At 48.8% G+C, this 12,809-nt stretch overlaps 1 protein-coding gene across 6 annotated transcripts in view; it reads right to left on the bottom strand.

The window, feature by feature from the left end:
- The window catches only part of LOC110501861 (band 4.1-like protein 5), a 47,693-nt gene that overhangs the window by 4,428 nt on the left and 30,456 nt on the right, over window positions 1–12,809 (bottom strand). For 5 of the 6 annotated variants that reach the window (XM_036959297.2, XM_036959295.2, XM_036959294.2 and 2 more), the window contains 7 exons: window positions 7,888–8,048; window positions 7,446–7,531; window positions 5,179–5,307; window positions 3,940–4,004; window positions 3,093–3,212; window positions 291–372; window positions 53–145 (listed from right to left, as the gene is read on the bottom strand). In XM_036959297.2, the coding sequence (XP_036815192.2) occupies window positions 53–145; window positions 291–372; window positions 3,093–3,212; window positions 3,940–4,004; window positions 5,179–5,307; window positions 7,446–7,531; window positions 7,888–8,048 (736 nt within the window). Of the gene's footprint in view, window positions 1–52; window positions 146–290; window positions 373–3,092; window positions 3,213–3,939; window positions 4,005–5,178; window positions 5,308–7,445; window positions 7,532–7,887; window positions 8,049–9,572; window positions 10,966–12,809 lie in introns of those variants that run through there. The other variant, XM_090216159.1, reaches the window with a different exon arrangement.

Raw genomic sequence — 12,809 nt, forward strand, 5'->3', positions numbered from 1 at the left:
ACAGATAACAGCAGCTGAAGCGTGAGGTAGCAGACGGGGTCTATAGACTTACTACTGGGGTTGGGTCTGAGAAGTCTATCAGGTTACTGCTCAGCGGGGCCCGCAGTGGTGGAGGGGTGGGCATCTTTAGCTCCTCAGGTTCGGCCTGCATAGTGACAAGCCAATGGCTATGTTACAAACAGCTATCACATTCCCACAAAAAGGCATACAATTCTCTGTGCATTCAGATGTAGTTTCCATTCTAATGCACGAGAGTAACAGGAAAAGCAAAACACAGATTAATTGATTACCTTTGTTGGTTGCCCTCCGTTAAGTATTTCAAGGGGCATCATAGGTGCTGATTGCATGAGATCCACAGCCAACATCTCAACACTGATGAGGAAAGAGGGACGAGGCAGAAGACAGAGGGACGAGAGTTTAATTCATTCCTATAGGGTCTGATGAGGAAGTACTGAACAATAGCACGGCTAACATACATTATCAATGGACACAATCTTCACAAGTGCTTAATATGCAAAGACATGTATCCAGGCAGAATTGAGTCATGTCACATTAGCAGGAGTGTGATTCCCATGCTCAATCAGATGGTATCAGACGGCTATGATTCCCATAATCCACAAGATGGCAGCAGAGAGCTGTGTTGCAACCTATAGCCTAGTAGACTAAAGAACACTTGCTAACAATGCTGACTAGAATCTAAGAAGTGACATATATCCTTAAATGAGTGTCAGATGGAGCTGTAGTCCTGACTGCTAGACAGGTGGCCCCCTCTAACCTGGGTGTACCCCACTCTTAGCCTCACATAGGGCTGGGCGATATGGCCAAAATATCTCCTCCTCATGAGGTGATTTTTGACAGTATGACGGTATTTTATGTTTTTGAATAATAAAAGTTGTAAATGTGCTTTATGAGTTGTGTATGACCCAGGGTGGCAACACATTGAAATAACTTGTAGAATCTAAGGGGCTTTCTCCATTCTGATTGAACAGTATAAAACAAATCAAGCTTAAACCAAAATCTCATTTTACAACATATCATTTCCACACTGCGACGTAGGGCTGCACGATATGTGCAAAAAAATAGAGGCCTTATTTTTAACCAAATATTGCCATTTGGATTTGACTTCTGATTTAGATCAACTGTTGGAATCATGGAAATATAACAATGACCACAGATGAAAAAGCCAGGGAGGCATTCGTATTACTATTCATTAGAATACTAATAGGATCTCTATGTAGGTACTATTGTGACAGGGTAGGAACCAAAGTGTTGGACAGTGTTTCCCAGGGGAGTGAGACCCTAGAATGTTTGGCTACATTAAATACTCTCTCTTACTTCATGTAGCTAACACAGTAATTCTTTGCCTATTCCTCTCGGATTCAGAAGATACTGTTGCATAAACATATTGATTTAGGCCTACACCAGCACTGGTATAAGGCTGTAGCTAGCTACGTTTGCTCTGACAGTGAATGAACACCATCCAATATAAACACACCCTAACTACTGTACACCATCCAACACACACCCTAACTACTGTACACCATCCAACATAAACGCACACCCTAACTACTGTACACCATCCAACACACCCTAACTACTGTACACCATCCAACACACACCCACCCTAACTACTGTACACCATCCAACATAAACACACACCCTAACTACTGTACACCATCCAACATAAACCCACCCTAACTACTGAACACCATCCAACACACACCCACCCTAACTACTGTACACCATCCAACATAAACCCACCCTAACTACTGTACACCATCCAACACACACCCTCCCTAACTACTGAACACCATCCAACACACACCCACCCTAACTACTGAACACCATCCAACATAAACCCACCCTAACTACTGTACACCATCCAACACACACCCACCCTAACTACTGTACACCATCCAACACACACCCACCCTAACTACTGAACACCATCCAACACACACCCACCCTAACTACTGAACACCATCCAACACACACCCACCCTAACTACTGAACACCATCCAACATAAACCCACCCTAACTACTGTACACCATCCAACACACACCCACCCTAACTACTGTACACCATCCAACACACACCCACCCTAACTACTGTACACCATCCAACACACACCCTCCCTAACTACTGAACACCATCCAACACACACCCACCCTAACTACTGTACACCATCCAACACACACCCACCCTAACTACTGTACACCATCCAACACACACCCACCCTAACTACTGTACACCATCCAACACACACCCACCCTAACTACTGTACACCATCCAACACACACCCTCCCTAACTACTGAACACCATCCAACACACACCCACCCTAACTACTGTACACCATCCAACACACACCCACCCTAACTACTGAACACCATCCAACACACACCCACCCTAACTACTGTACACCATCCAACACACACCCACCCTAACTACTGAACACCATCCAACACACACCCACCCTAACTACTGTACACCATCCAACACACACCCACCCTAACTACTGAACACCATCCAACACACACCCACCCTAACTACTGTACACCATCCAACACACACCCACCCTAACTACTGTACACCATCCAACACACCCTAACTACTGTACACCATCCAACACACCCTAACTACTGTACACCATCCAACACACACCCTAACTACTGTACACCATCCAACACACACCCTAACTACTGTACACCATCCAACACACACCCTAACTACTGTACACCATCCAACACATACCCTAACTACTGTACACCATCCAACACACACCCTAACTACTGTACACCATCCAACACACACCCTAACTACTGTACACCATCCAACAAACACACACCCTAACTACTGTACACCATCCAACATAAACACACACCCTAACTACTGAACATTGGCAAGCACATGGAACATACACATAAACACACACCAATATCTCACCAGTTCTAATTTAAACCATATGAACACTGCAGTTTACTTCAAGAAGCATTAAGAAAGAACACATTGACCCCCCCCCCCCCCCTTCAAATGGCAGGCCTACTCCTCAATCTATACAGTGAGTGTGAGGTGTTTATTTCCCAGTCTCACCTGGCCCCAGCTGTGGTCAGCAGTGTGGGTTTGAGGAGGTCCCTTGACTCCTGTCTCTCGGGACGTCCAGTTAGAGACAGGGAGGAGTTGCTGCCCATACGGCCACTACGCACCTTCAGCCTGGGAATGACAAAGAGTGGACAGTAAGAGAGATCTACAACACCCTCCACTACTCAGCTCAGCCTAAACATCCAGTTTGTTGAGGCAAATGTAGATTTTTTTTTTGATGCGAGTCGCCTTTGTTGCTTCCCTCCAGTTGTTATTGCCCTACTGCACCACTACATCAATCCCTCATCTTGTGCACTTTGTTTGAAGCTCAACATAAGAGGTCACTGGAGAAGGGCAAAACAAAGCTCCGCGAACTGCTGTTTTTTGTGTGTGCAGGGATGCAGCTGTGGTGTTTAGGTTTTCTTTCAGAGGAATTATCACCTTAACACATTTTGGCTTTTGTGTTAACTTCACTACAGCTGCTGCAAGAATCCCTCCTGTCAATCAACCCCAAGAGTCCTGCCCACAGAAAAGTGGGCAGCCCCTGGGAATGAGCCGTTGATGTCATAACAGAATTATGCCAAGAACCCTCATAAATATTCTAGCTGTTAATGAGCTTTGGAGGAAGGCTGTGATTGGCTTAGGCTGGCTGTGGAGTGTTGCGGTGACTCCAGGGAGATGGAGACAGGGGAGGCTTGGTGACATTCCAAGATTGAGGTTTCCTTTGTCATCAAATACCGCACAATGAAGCGTGATCATCCAATGCTTTGAATGCACGAGGGGAAGTGAAAGATTGCACACTAAAAGGGTAGAGACTAGGAACACAACCGTAGTGACTCTTCACGGTGTCCTCACTCACCTGCCTGCAGCTTCCTGTACATTGGTGTTCTTGTCCCCCATCACAACGTGCTCCTCCAGGGTGCTCTATAACATACAGAACATCAGTGGAGGTATAATACAATCAATGTGTAAGGTTGGTGGTTTTCAAAAAGAAACTTGCCACTGTATCCAACTTCCTGGTTATCCAAAAGTTTACAGTACTTATACAATACTTCCTTGTCTACATGTAAGACTCCAAAGCATCCCTGTACCATTTCTATGTTGCACCAAGATGATTTCTACCGCACAACTCTGTGGTGCTGGTGTTCAGTACCTAGAGGGCAGTACCGCAAAACTCTGTGGTGCTGGTGTTCAGTACCTAGAGGGCAGTACCGCACAACTCTGTGGTGCTGGTGTTCAGTACCTAGAGGGCAGTACCGCACAACTCTGTGGTGCTGGTGTTCAGTACCTAGAGGGCAGTACCGCAAAACTCTGTGGTGCTGGTGTTCAGTACCTAGAGGACAGTACCGCACAACTCTGTGGTGCTGGTGTTCAGTACCTAGAGGGCAGTACCGCACAACTCTGTGGTGCTGGTGTTCAGTACCTAGAGGGCAGTACCGCAAAACTCTGTGGTGCTGGTGTTCAGTACCTAGAGGGCAGTACCGCACAACTCTGTGGTGCTGGTGTTCAGTACCTAGAGGGCAGTACCGCACAACTCTGTGGTGCTGGTGTTCAGTACCTAGAGGGCAGTACCGCAAAACTCTGTGGTGCTGGTGTTCAGTACCTAGAGGGCAGTACCGCAAAACTCTGTGGTGCTGGTGTTCAGTACCTAGAGGGCAGTACCGCACAACTCTGTGGTGCTGGTGTTCAGTACCTAGAGGACAGTACCGCACAACTCTGTGGTGCTGGTGTTCAGTACCTAGAGGGCAGTACCGCACAACTCTGTGGTGCTGGTGTTCAGTACCTAGAGGGCAGTACCGCAAAACTCTGTGGTGCTGGTGTTCAGTACCTAGAGGACAGTACCGCACAACTCTGTGGTGCTGGTGTTCAGTACCTTGAGGACAGTACCGCACAACTCTGTGGTGCTGGTGTTCAGTACCTAGAGGACAGTACCGCACAACTCTGTGGTGCTGGTGTTCAGTACCTAGAGGGCAGTACCGCACAACTCTGTGGTGCTGGTGTTCAGTACCTAGAGGACAGTACCGCACAACTCTGTGGTGCTGGTGTTCAGTACCTAGAGGACAGTACCGCACAACTCTGTGGTGCTGGTGTTCAGTACCTTGAGGGCAGCATGTGCCTGGGCTTTGATAATGTTCCTCTTCAGGTCCTCTGGGGGGCGAAGTGGAGAAGGCACAGAGCTGCTAGCCACACTGTTCAGACACTCCTCTGTGAGCTTCACCACATCCTCCTTGTGGGGGGGGACCAAGACACACACAGTTAGGCTACAGTATCTTCCTGTAAAGGCTGTAGTTACAATAGCTCTGCCCTCCACCTTCCTTAAAGATAAAAAACACCCACCCCCACAATGGCTCCCCACCCCACCCCCCACAATGGCTCCCCACCCCACCCCCCACAATGGCTCCCCACCCCACCCCCCACAATGGCTCCCCACCCCACTCCACAATGGCTCCCCACCCCACTCCACAATGGCTCCCCACCCCCACAATGGCTCCCCACCCCACCCCCACAATGGCTCCCCACCCCACCCCCACAATGGCTCCCCACCCCCCACAATGGCTACCCACCCCCACAATGGCTACCCACCCCACCCCCTACAATGGGCCCCCACCCCACAAATGGCTCCCCACCCCACCCCCACAATGGCTCCCCACCCCACCCCTACAATGGCTCCGCACCCCACCCCTACAATGGCTCCCCACCCCACAATGGCTCCCCACCCCACCCTTTCTCCCCAGCCCACTGAGTTGCTCCCTGTCTGCCATTGCGTCCACATTAGCCTGTCAAAGTGGCCTACTGTCTTCCTCAGCATATGGAGCCAATTAGGGTCCCTGTGAAACTAAAACCAACACTACTGGCAAGCCCCCTGCCTTTTAGCACACATCAAATCAAAAACCATCACACATTAGCTTTTTCCCAGAGAGACGGTCCATGCAGCTCTCTGCCCCACCAGAGAGACGGTCCATGCAGCTCTCTGCCCCACCAGACAGACGGTCCATGCAGCTCTCTGCCCCACCAGAGAGACGGTCCACGCAGCTCTCTGCCCCACCAGACAGACGGTCCATGCAGCTCTCTGCCCCACCAGAGAGACGGTCCACGCAGCTCTCTGCTCCACCAGAGAGACGGTCCATGCAGCTCTCTGCCCCACCAGAGAGACGGTCCATGCAGCTCTCTGCCCCACCAGAGAGACGGTCCATGCAGCTCTCTGCCCCACCAGACAGACGGTCCATGCAGCTCTCTGCCCCACCAGAGAGACGGTCCATGCAGCTCTCTGCCCCACCAGAGAGACGGTCCATGCAGCTCTCTGCTCCACCAGACAGACGGTCCATGCAGCTCTCTGCCCCACCAGACAGACGGTCCACGCAGCTCTCTGCTCCACCAGACAGACGGTCCATGCAGCTCTCTGCCCCACCAGAGAGACGGTCCACGCAGCTCTCTGCTCCACCAGAGAGACGGTCCATGCAGCTCTCTGCTCCACCAGACAGACGGTCCATGCAGCTCTCTGCCCCACCAGACAGACGGTCCATGCAGCTCTCTGCCCCACCAGAGAGACGGTCCACGCAGCTCTCTGCTCCACCAGACAGACGGTCCATGCAGCTCTCTGCCCCACCAGAGAGACGGTCCACGCAGCTCTCTGCTCCACCAGAGAGACGGTCCATGCAGCTCTCTGCCCCTTCCCATACAACGCAGCGCTGCTCGTCTGACTGACACTAACCAGGCTTTGTTCCCTGTAGAGGGCGGTGTGTGTGTGTTCCCTGTAGAGGGCGGTGTGTGTGTGTTCCCTGTAGAGGGCGGTGTGTGTGTGTTCCCTGTAGAGGGCGGTGTGTGTGTGTTCCCTGTAGAGGGCGGTGTGAGTGTGTTCCCTGTAGAGGGCGGTGTGTGTGTGTTCCCTGTAGAGGGCGGTGTGTGTGTGTTCCCTGTAGAGGGCGGTGTGTGTGTGTTCCCTGTAGAGGGCGGTGTGAGTGTGTTCCCTGTAGAGGGCGATGTGTGTGTGTTCCCTGTAGAGGGCGGTGTGTGTGTGTTCCCTGTAGAGGGCGGTGTGAGTGTGTTCCCTGTAGAGGGCGGTGTGAGTGTGTTCCCTGTAGAGGGCGGTGTGTGTGTGTTCCCTGTAGAGGGCGGTGTGTGTGTGTTCCCTGTAGAGGGCGGTGTGTGTGTGTTCCCTGTAGAGGGCGGTGTGTGTGTATGTACACAGTATTCATGTCTCTTTTCTCCCTACCCCCGCTCTCTCTCCCTACCCCCCTCTCTCTCTCTCTCTCTACCCCTCTCTCTCTCTCTCTACCCCACTCTCTCTCTCTACCCCACTCTCTCTCTCTACCCCACTCTCTCTCTCTACCCCACTCTCTCCCCCTTCCAGCTGAGTGCATTGACCTGGTTGTTCATGTTGAGGTTGGCTCTGGAAGGGACAGGGAGCGAGAGACTGTGTAGTTCCAGCTGCTTCAGCCGCGCCGCCGCCTCTGTTGAAGAAACAAGGACACGTCTTTACTATCAGTAACACTCCTGGTGAAGCACACAGAACATTTAACTGTGGAATACATGTCACAGTTCTATTCAGCACGTTCAATAACACCAGTGACCGTCTTTGGTGTACCAAGCCTCCCATAACAGACATCCTGTGTTCGGTAGGCAGGATATTTGCAAGGCAGTGCGCTTCTTTTTGACATTATACAACCTTACCGAACACAACTTCCTCTGCAGGGGCAGTACTTTTAACGAGGCAAGTACTACTACTACTAAGGTTACCTACTAAACATATGACATGACTGGTGTTATGCAGTAAGTCCAGCCTTGGCATGACTGTGTGAAAGCTCACCGGCAAGAGAGACTTTCTCCTCCCCTGTGAGGCTGGAGACTGAGGCAGCCATGCTTAGCCCCGCCTCCTCAGACAGGCCTGCTGTCGCCATGGGAACGGGTGTATGGGTGACGTCATTAACGCATGTCTCCAGCAGATCGGCTACGAGTGGCAAGGCCATGCTGCGGACACACACACACGAGGATAGATACAGGCATGAGAGGGAGACACTGCTATACAAGCAGAGTTTTTCCAGAGCATTTGATCTGACAACAAAATGAACAACCTGCAGGGTAGTTCCTGGGCCCAGGTCCCCCCCCCCCCCTCCCTGATCAAGTCACCTGGTACAGAAAGACAGGGTCACAACATGAGTATGACTTACCTGTGAACACTGGATGAGAAAGACGGAAGAGTCTGCCCCACTGTGACAGTTAATGAATGAGGCTCAGAGCCAGCACCATGCACAACTAATCCTGAAATCAACTGACCATATCCATAATTACACTTGTAAGTCAACAGCTGCTTTATCAGGCCTCGAGTTAGCTCGGGTAACTGTATGGTAATGAGGAAGTAGATTGTTCTCTACATCAAAGAGGGCCTTGACGTGAGACCAGCAGGGCGTAGCTTACACTTGGCTGCAGCCTGAGGACAAAGACAATGTGAAAGCTGAGGGAAATATTACCACCTACTGCCTCAAGTCTTGTAGACGTGACACACCACACATCATGTAACACGACAACGGCATCATCTATACAAACTCCATGTAAGGAGAACAACAATGGTCTGAGAACTCTTTACACACAGTTTGGGAGGGAAAGGGAGACTGGTGGGATGAGGGAAAGGGAGACTGGTGGGATGAGGGAAAGGGAGACTGGTGGGATGAGGGAAAGGGAGACTGGTGGGATGAGGGAAAGGGAGACTGGTGGGATGAGGGAAAGGGAGACTGGTGGGATGAGGGAAAGGGAGACTGGTGGGATGAGGGAAAGGGAGACTGGTGGGATGAGGGAAAGGGAGACTGGTGGGATGAGGGAAAGGGAGACTGGTGGGATGAGGGAAAGGGAGACTGGTGGGAGAAGGGAAAGGGAGACTGGTGGGATGAGGGAAAGGGAGACTGGTGGGATGAGGGAAAGGGAGACTGGTGGGATGAGGGAAAGGGAGACTGGTGGGATGAGGGAAAGGGAGACTGGTGGGAGAAGGGAGTTGGAGAGGGAGGGAAGGGGATAGAGGGAGTAGATAGAGGGGGCGGTGTACTAGCTAGCGGATCACATTCCATATGTGACTGCAGTGAGATTACAGGCTGAGAGGCTGCGTTTACGCAGGCAGCCCAATTCTGATATTTTTTCCCCACTAATTAGTCTTTTGAGCAAAACAGATCAGCTCTGAAAAAAGATCCGATGTGAAAAGATGTGACTGGGGAAAATACCAATTATTGGACAAAAGAGCAGAATTGTGCTGCCTGTGTAAACGCAGCCTAAGAGGCTTTGATACAACTGGTTTCAGTTGTCAGATAGACGACACCTGCCTCTTTCGTAGTAAATAAGATGCTGCCAGCTACTAATAATTACACCTCAGGGACTAGTGACATCACTGGCCATAATACAGCCGAACAGCACTTGTTGCCTCTACAGAATTAACAAACAAGTATACAAATGACTGAGTGCAGTGCACTTTACACTGAAACTATATATAACAACAACTGCCTACTCACTTCCCATCTGGAGTTGGGCGCTTTATTTCTGTTCATTATCAGAAGTCTCAATAAATTACAATACTGAGACAACCTTTGTTAACACGACTTAATAATGTAAACAGGAAGTTAATTTAAAATGAAAAAAAAAAAAAAAATCATTGGTAGAGCTGTGTAAGTAGTACTGTCAATATATAGAAATAATATAGAATTATTAGACTACAATTAAAATGAAATAGCGAGGAGTTTACAGCAAGTACACTGTTAGGAATACATCTTGTATCTGTATTCATAGTTTGTGCATTAACTTAACACCGATTAAGGCGAGACTGAAACATGTGCAGATCCATAAACCATAAACAGATTAAAATCAACGATGATAAAAACGTGGCTTGAATCAAATCGTTGGATGATTGAGAATACACAAAGACAGCCGGCAGTAACATGATATGTAACAGATGAGAGGGTTTCCCCAACTGGGGAAAATGAGAGGGTTTCCCCAACTGGGGAAAATGAGAGGGTTTCCCCAACTGGGGAAAATGAGAGGGTTTCCCCAACTGGGGGAAATGAGAGGGTTTCCCCAACTGGGGAAAATGAGAGGGTTTCCCCAACTGGGGAAAATGAGAGGGTTTCCCCAACTGGGGAAAATGAGAGGGTTTCCCCAACTGGGGAAAATGAGAGGGTTTCCCCAACTGGGGAAAATGAGAGGGTTTCCCCAACTGGGGAAAATGAGAGGGTTTCCCCAACTGGGGAAAATGAGAGGGTTTCCCCAACTGGGGAAAATGAGAGGGTTTCCCCAACTGGGGAAAATGAGAGGGTTTCCCCAACTGGGGAAAATGAGAGGGTTTCCCCAACTGGGGGAAATGAGAGGGTTTCCCCAACTGGGGAAAATGAGAGGGTTTCCCCAACTGGGGGAAATGAGAGGGTTTCCCCAACTGGGGGAAATGAGAGGGTTTCCCCAACTAGGGGAAGTGAGGACAAGAGGAACACCTCATATCCCTGGAAATATCATATAAAGTCATTCTTCAGAGACATAAGTCTTTCAGTCTGTCTATAATTGAACAGAACAGTGGTTCAGTGGGTTCATGTTCCCTCTCTCCTCTTGGTTCCTGTCTACAGACTGGTTTTTGTTCTACTGTTTCTCCCTCCAATACCATCTTGCCAGGCCCAGACAGTTTTGGTGGGGTGGTCACGGCAGTGGTTGAGTGAGGAGGAGGAGGAGGAATGGGCAGGAGTAGAGAGAGAATCGTCCAGGTAAGGTGTCACTGAGACACACAGAGCTCTGTCTGGTCTGTCTCTTGTTGAGTATTAGCCTAGTGTCCCAGGGTGGGACAGGGGGAAGGTCCAGCGGTGTCCGTCCACTCACCCACATCCAGGAGAAGGGTCAGCATTGCGTGGTGAAAGGGTGAGGCCTGGACAGGAAGGGCGGAGGAGAGGAGAAGACAGGGGGTATGGGGGAAGGAGTCAAAAAGAGGAGTGTGTGGAAGAGAAGGAGTGGCAGAGCGGACAAGGAGAGAGGACTGGAGAGGACATACAGCAGAACGTACAGAGAAGGACTAGACCTGCCTGTATTAGGTGTTCAGTGACTAATCAGCAGTGGGTGACTATTCTTTCTGCAAACTAAAATCTGTGTACCTACCAAGTGCAAGACAGAGGTAAACGGGAGGTCCTGAATTCAGCATTCCCTTATATGATAGTATTACAACAGCATTGAGAAAGAGAGACCTAACTATGTGTCACCATTGCTGTTGAAAATAACTTATGGAGTGATGGAAGGTCCCTATGTAATTCACTACATACATTAAGATGTTGTGACATCACTGCATGATGATCTCAAAGAGACATGAATAGTCGTGACATTCTTTAGAGTGTGGTTGACTAACACAACTACATCAGTGGACTTGAAGCACCGCATTTCAAATCACAGATAAAAAATCGGCAGACCGTAATCTTTCGAGGAAAGTGAGATAATCTGTCAGGACTGAATGGGATGTGTATGATAAGAGAAGCAGTATTTAGAGTTTTTCTATCACTGGTTAATTGGACAAATCAAAATTTCGCAGGTGTTAGCATTTTTTGAATTTCGCAAGGGGACATTCGTGGAGCACCTCGTTCCAGTTCCGCTCATCATTCTAGTATTTCTTGAGATCTTCTCCGAACATGTATGGACCAAGAACTTAATCGAGCAGATGACCAATTACATGAAACTTTAGTTCAGGGTTAGCTGAGATTAGGCAGATAGGAAACATCTCTTCCAATGTTGACCGTTTCACAAAGTCAATGTGAGTGGAGAGTGTTTGTCATACTTATGCATACCTAGGGGATTGCAAAGCTACTGTTTATTTACCAAAGTTAATCAAATCTTCTGTAATTTTGGTAATTAACAGGTACTCTATGACAATCTATAGTATCTTGGGTAATTTTTATAGAGTATATAGTACACATTTTTTATATATTGTCCATGGGTTTCTGTCCTTGAAATTCACCAAAACTCTATATCTGTACAACTAGGCTAACCGCTCTTCAAAGCCCGCTGAAGAAGCAGGCCACTCTATACCCGTACAACTAGGCTAACCGCTCTTCAAAGACCGCTGAAGAAGGCATGCTAGAGGTGTACTAATCAGAAATCTTAATATTGATGTTCGCAGTACTTCTATAGAAGGTGGATGAGGTGTGTATAGATGAGTGTGAAACTGAGGTCACAGAGGAGGTAACAGGAACATTACACATCAGACAGACAGAGACAGACAGACAGACATGGAGGACAACTTAGCATCAATGAAACATTTATTTTTTTAAAGCTACTGTGGCTAGCTAGCTAGAAACGTGCTTGTTGTTGTCATGCATTTTTGTTAGGTTAGTGGGAAGGCAGGCAGATGATTGGTTAGTGGGAAGGCAGGCAGTTAATGGTAACTGGAGTGATTGGGAGTGTGTTTGGTGGAGGTTAATGAGGGTAAACTGAGGGAGAGAGGAGAAGAGGTTAGCATGCAGAATCATCCACGGGTTGGGGTGGAGAGGGGTGCAACCTAAAGACCAATTTAACATGACTCCTATGCTTCTGTAAAAGTCTATTTCTTAGGGCTTGAAAATGAACACTGGCCTTCACCTGCATCGTTAATCCTCAACAACTGAAAATGGAATCGATGACGTTATCTTCAATATCTTCCGAGGTACAGCCAGGAAAGCTAAGCAGTCAGCAAAGAGCCTAAGGAATGTGTCTAGCAGGTCTAGTTCATTGCCGGTAACTGCACAAACA

This window comes from Oncorhynchus mykiss, chromosome 22, assembly GCF_057628025.1.
Source record: "Oncorhynchus mykiss isolate SJ-2025 chromosome 22, ASM5762802v1, whole genome shotgun sequence".
Lineage (NCBI taxonomy): Eukaryota > Metazoa > Chordata > Actinopteri > Salmoniformes > Salmonidae > Oncorhynchus > Oncorhynchus mykiss.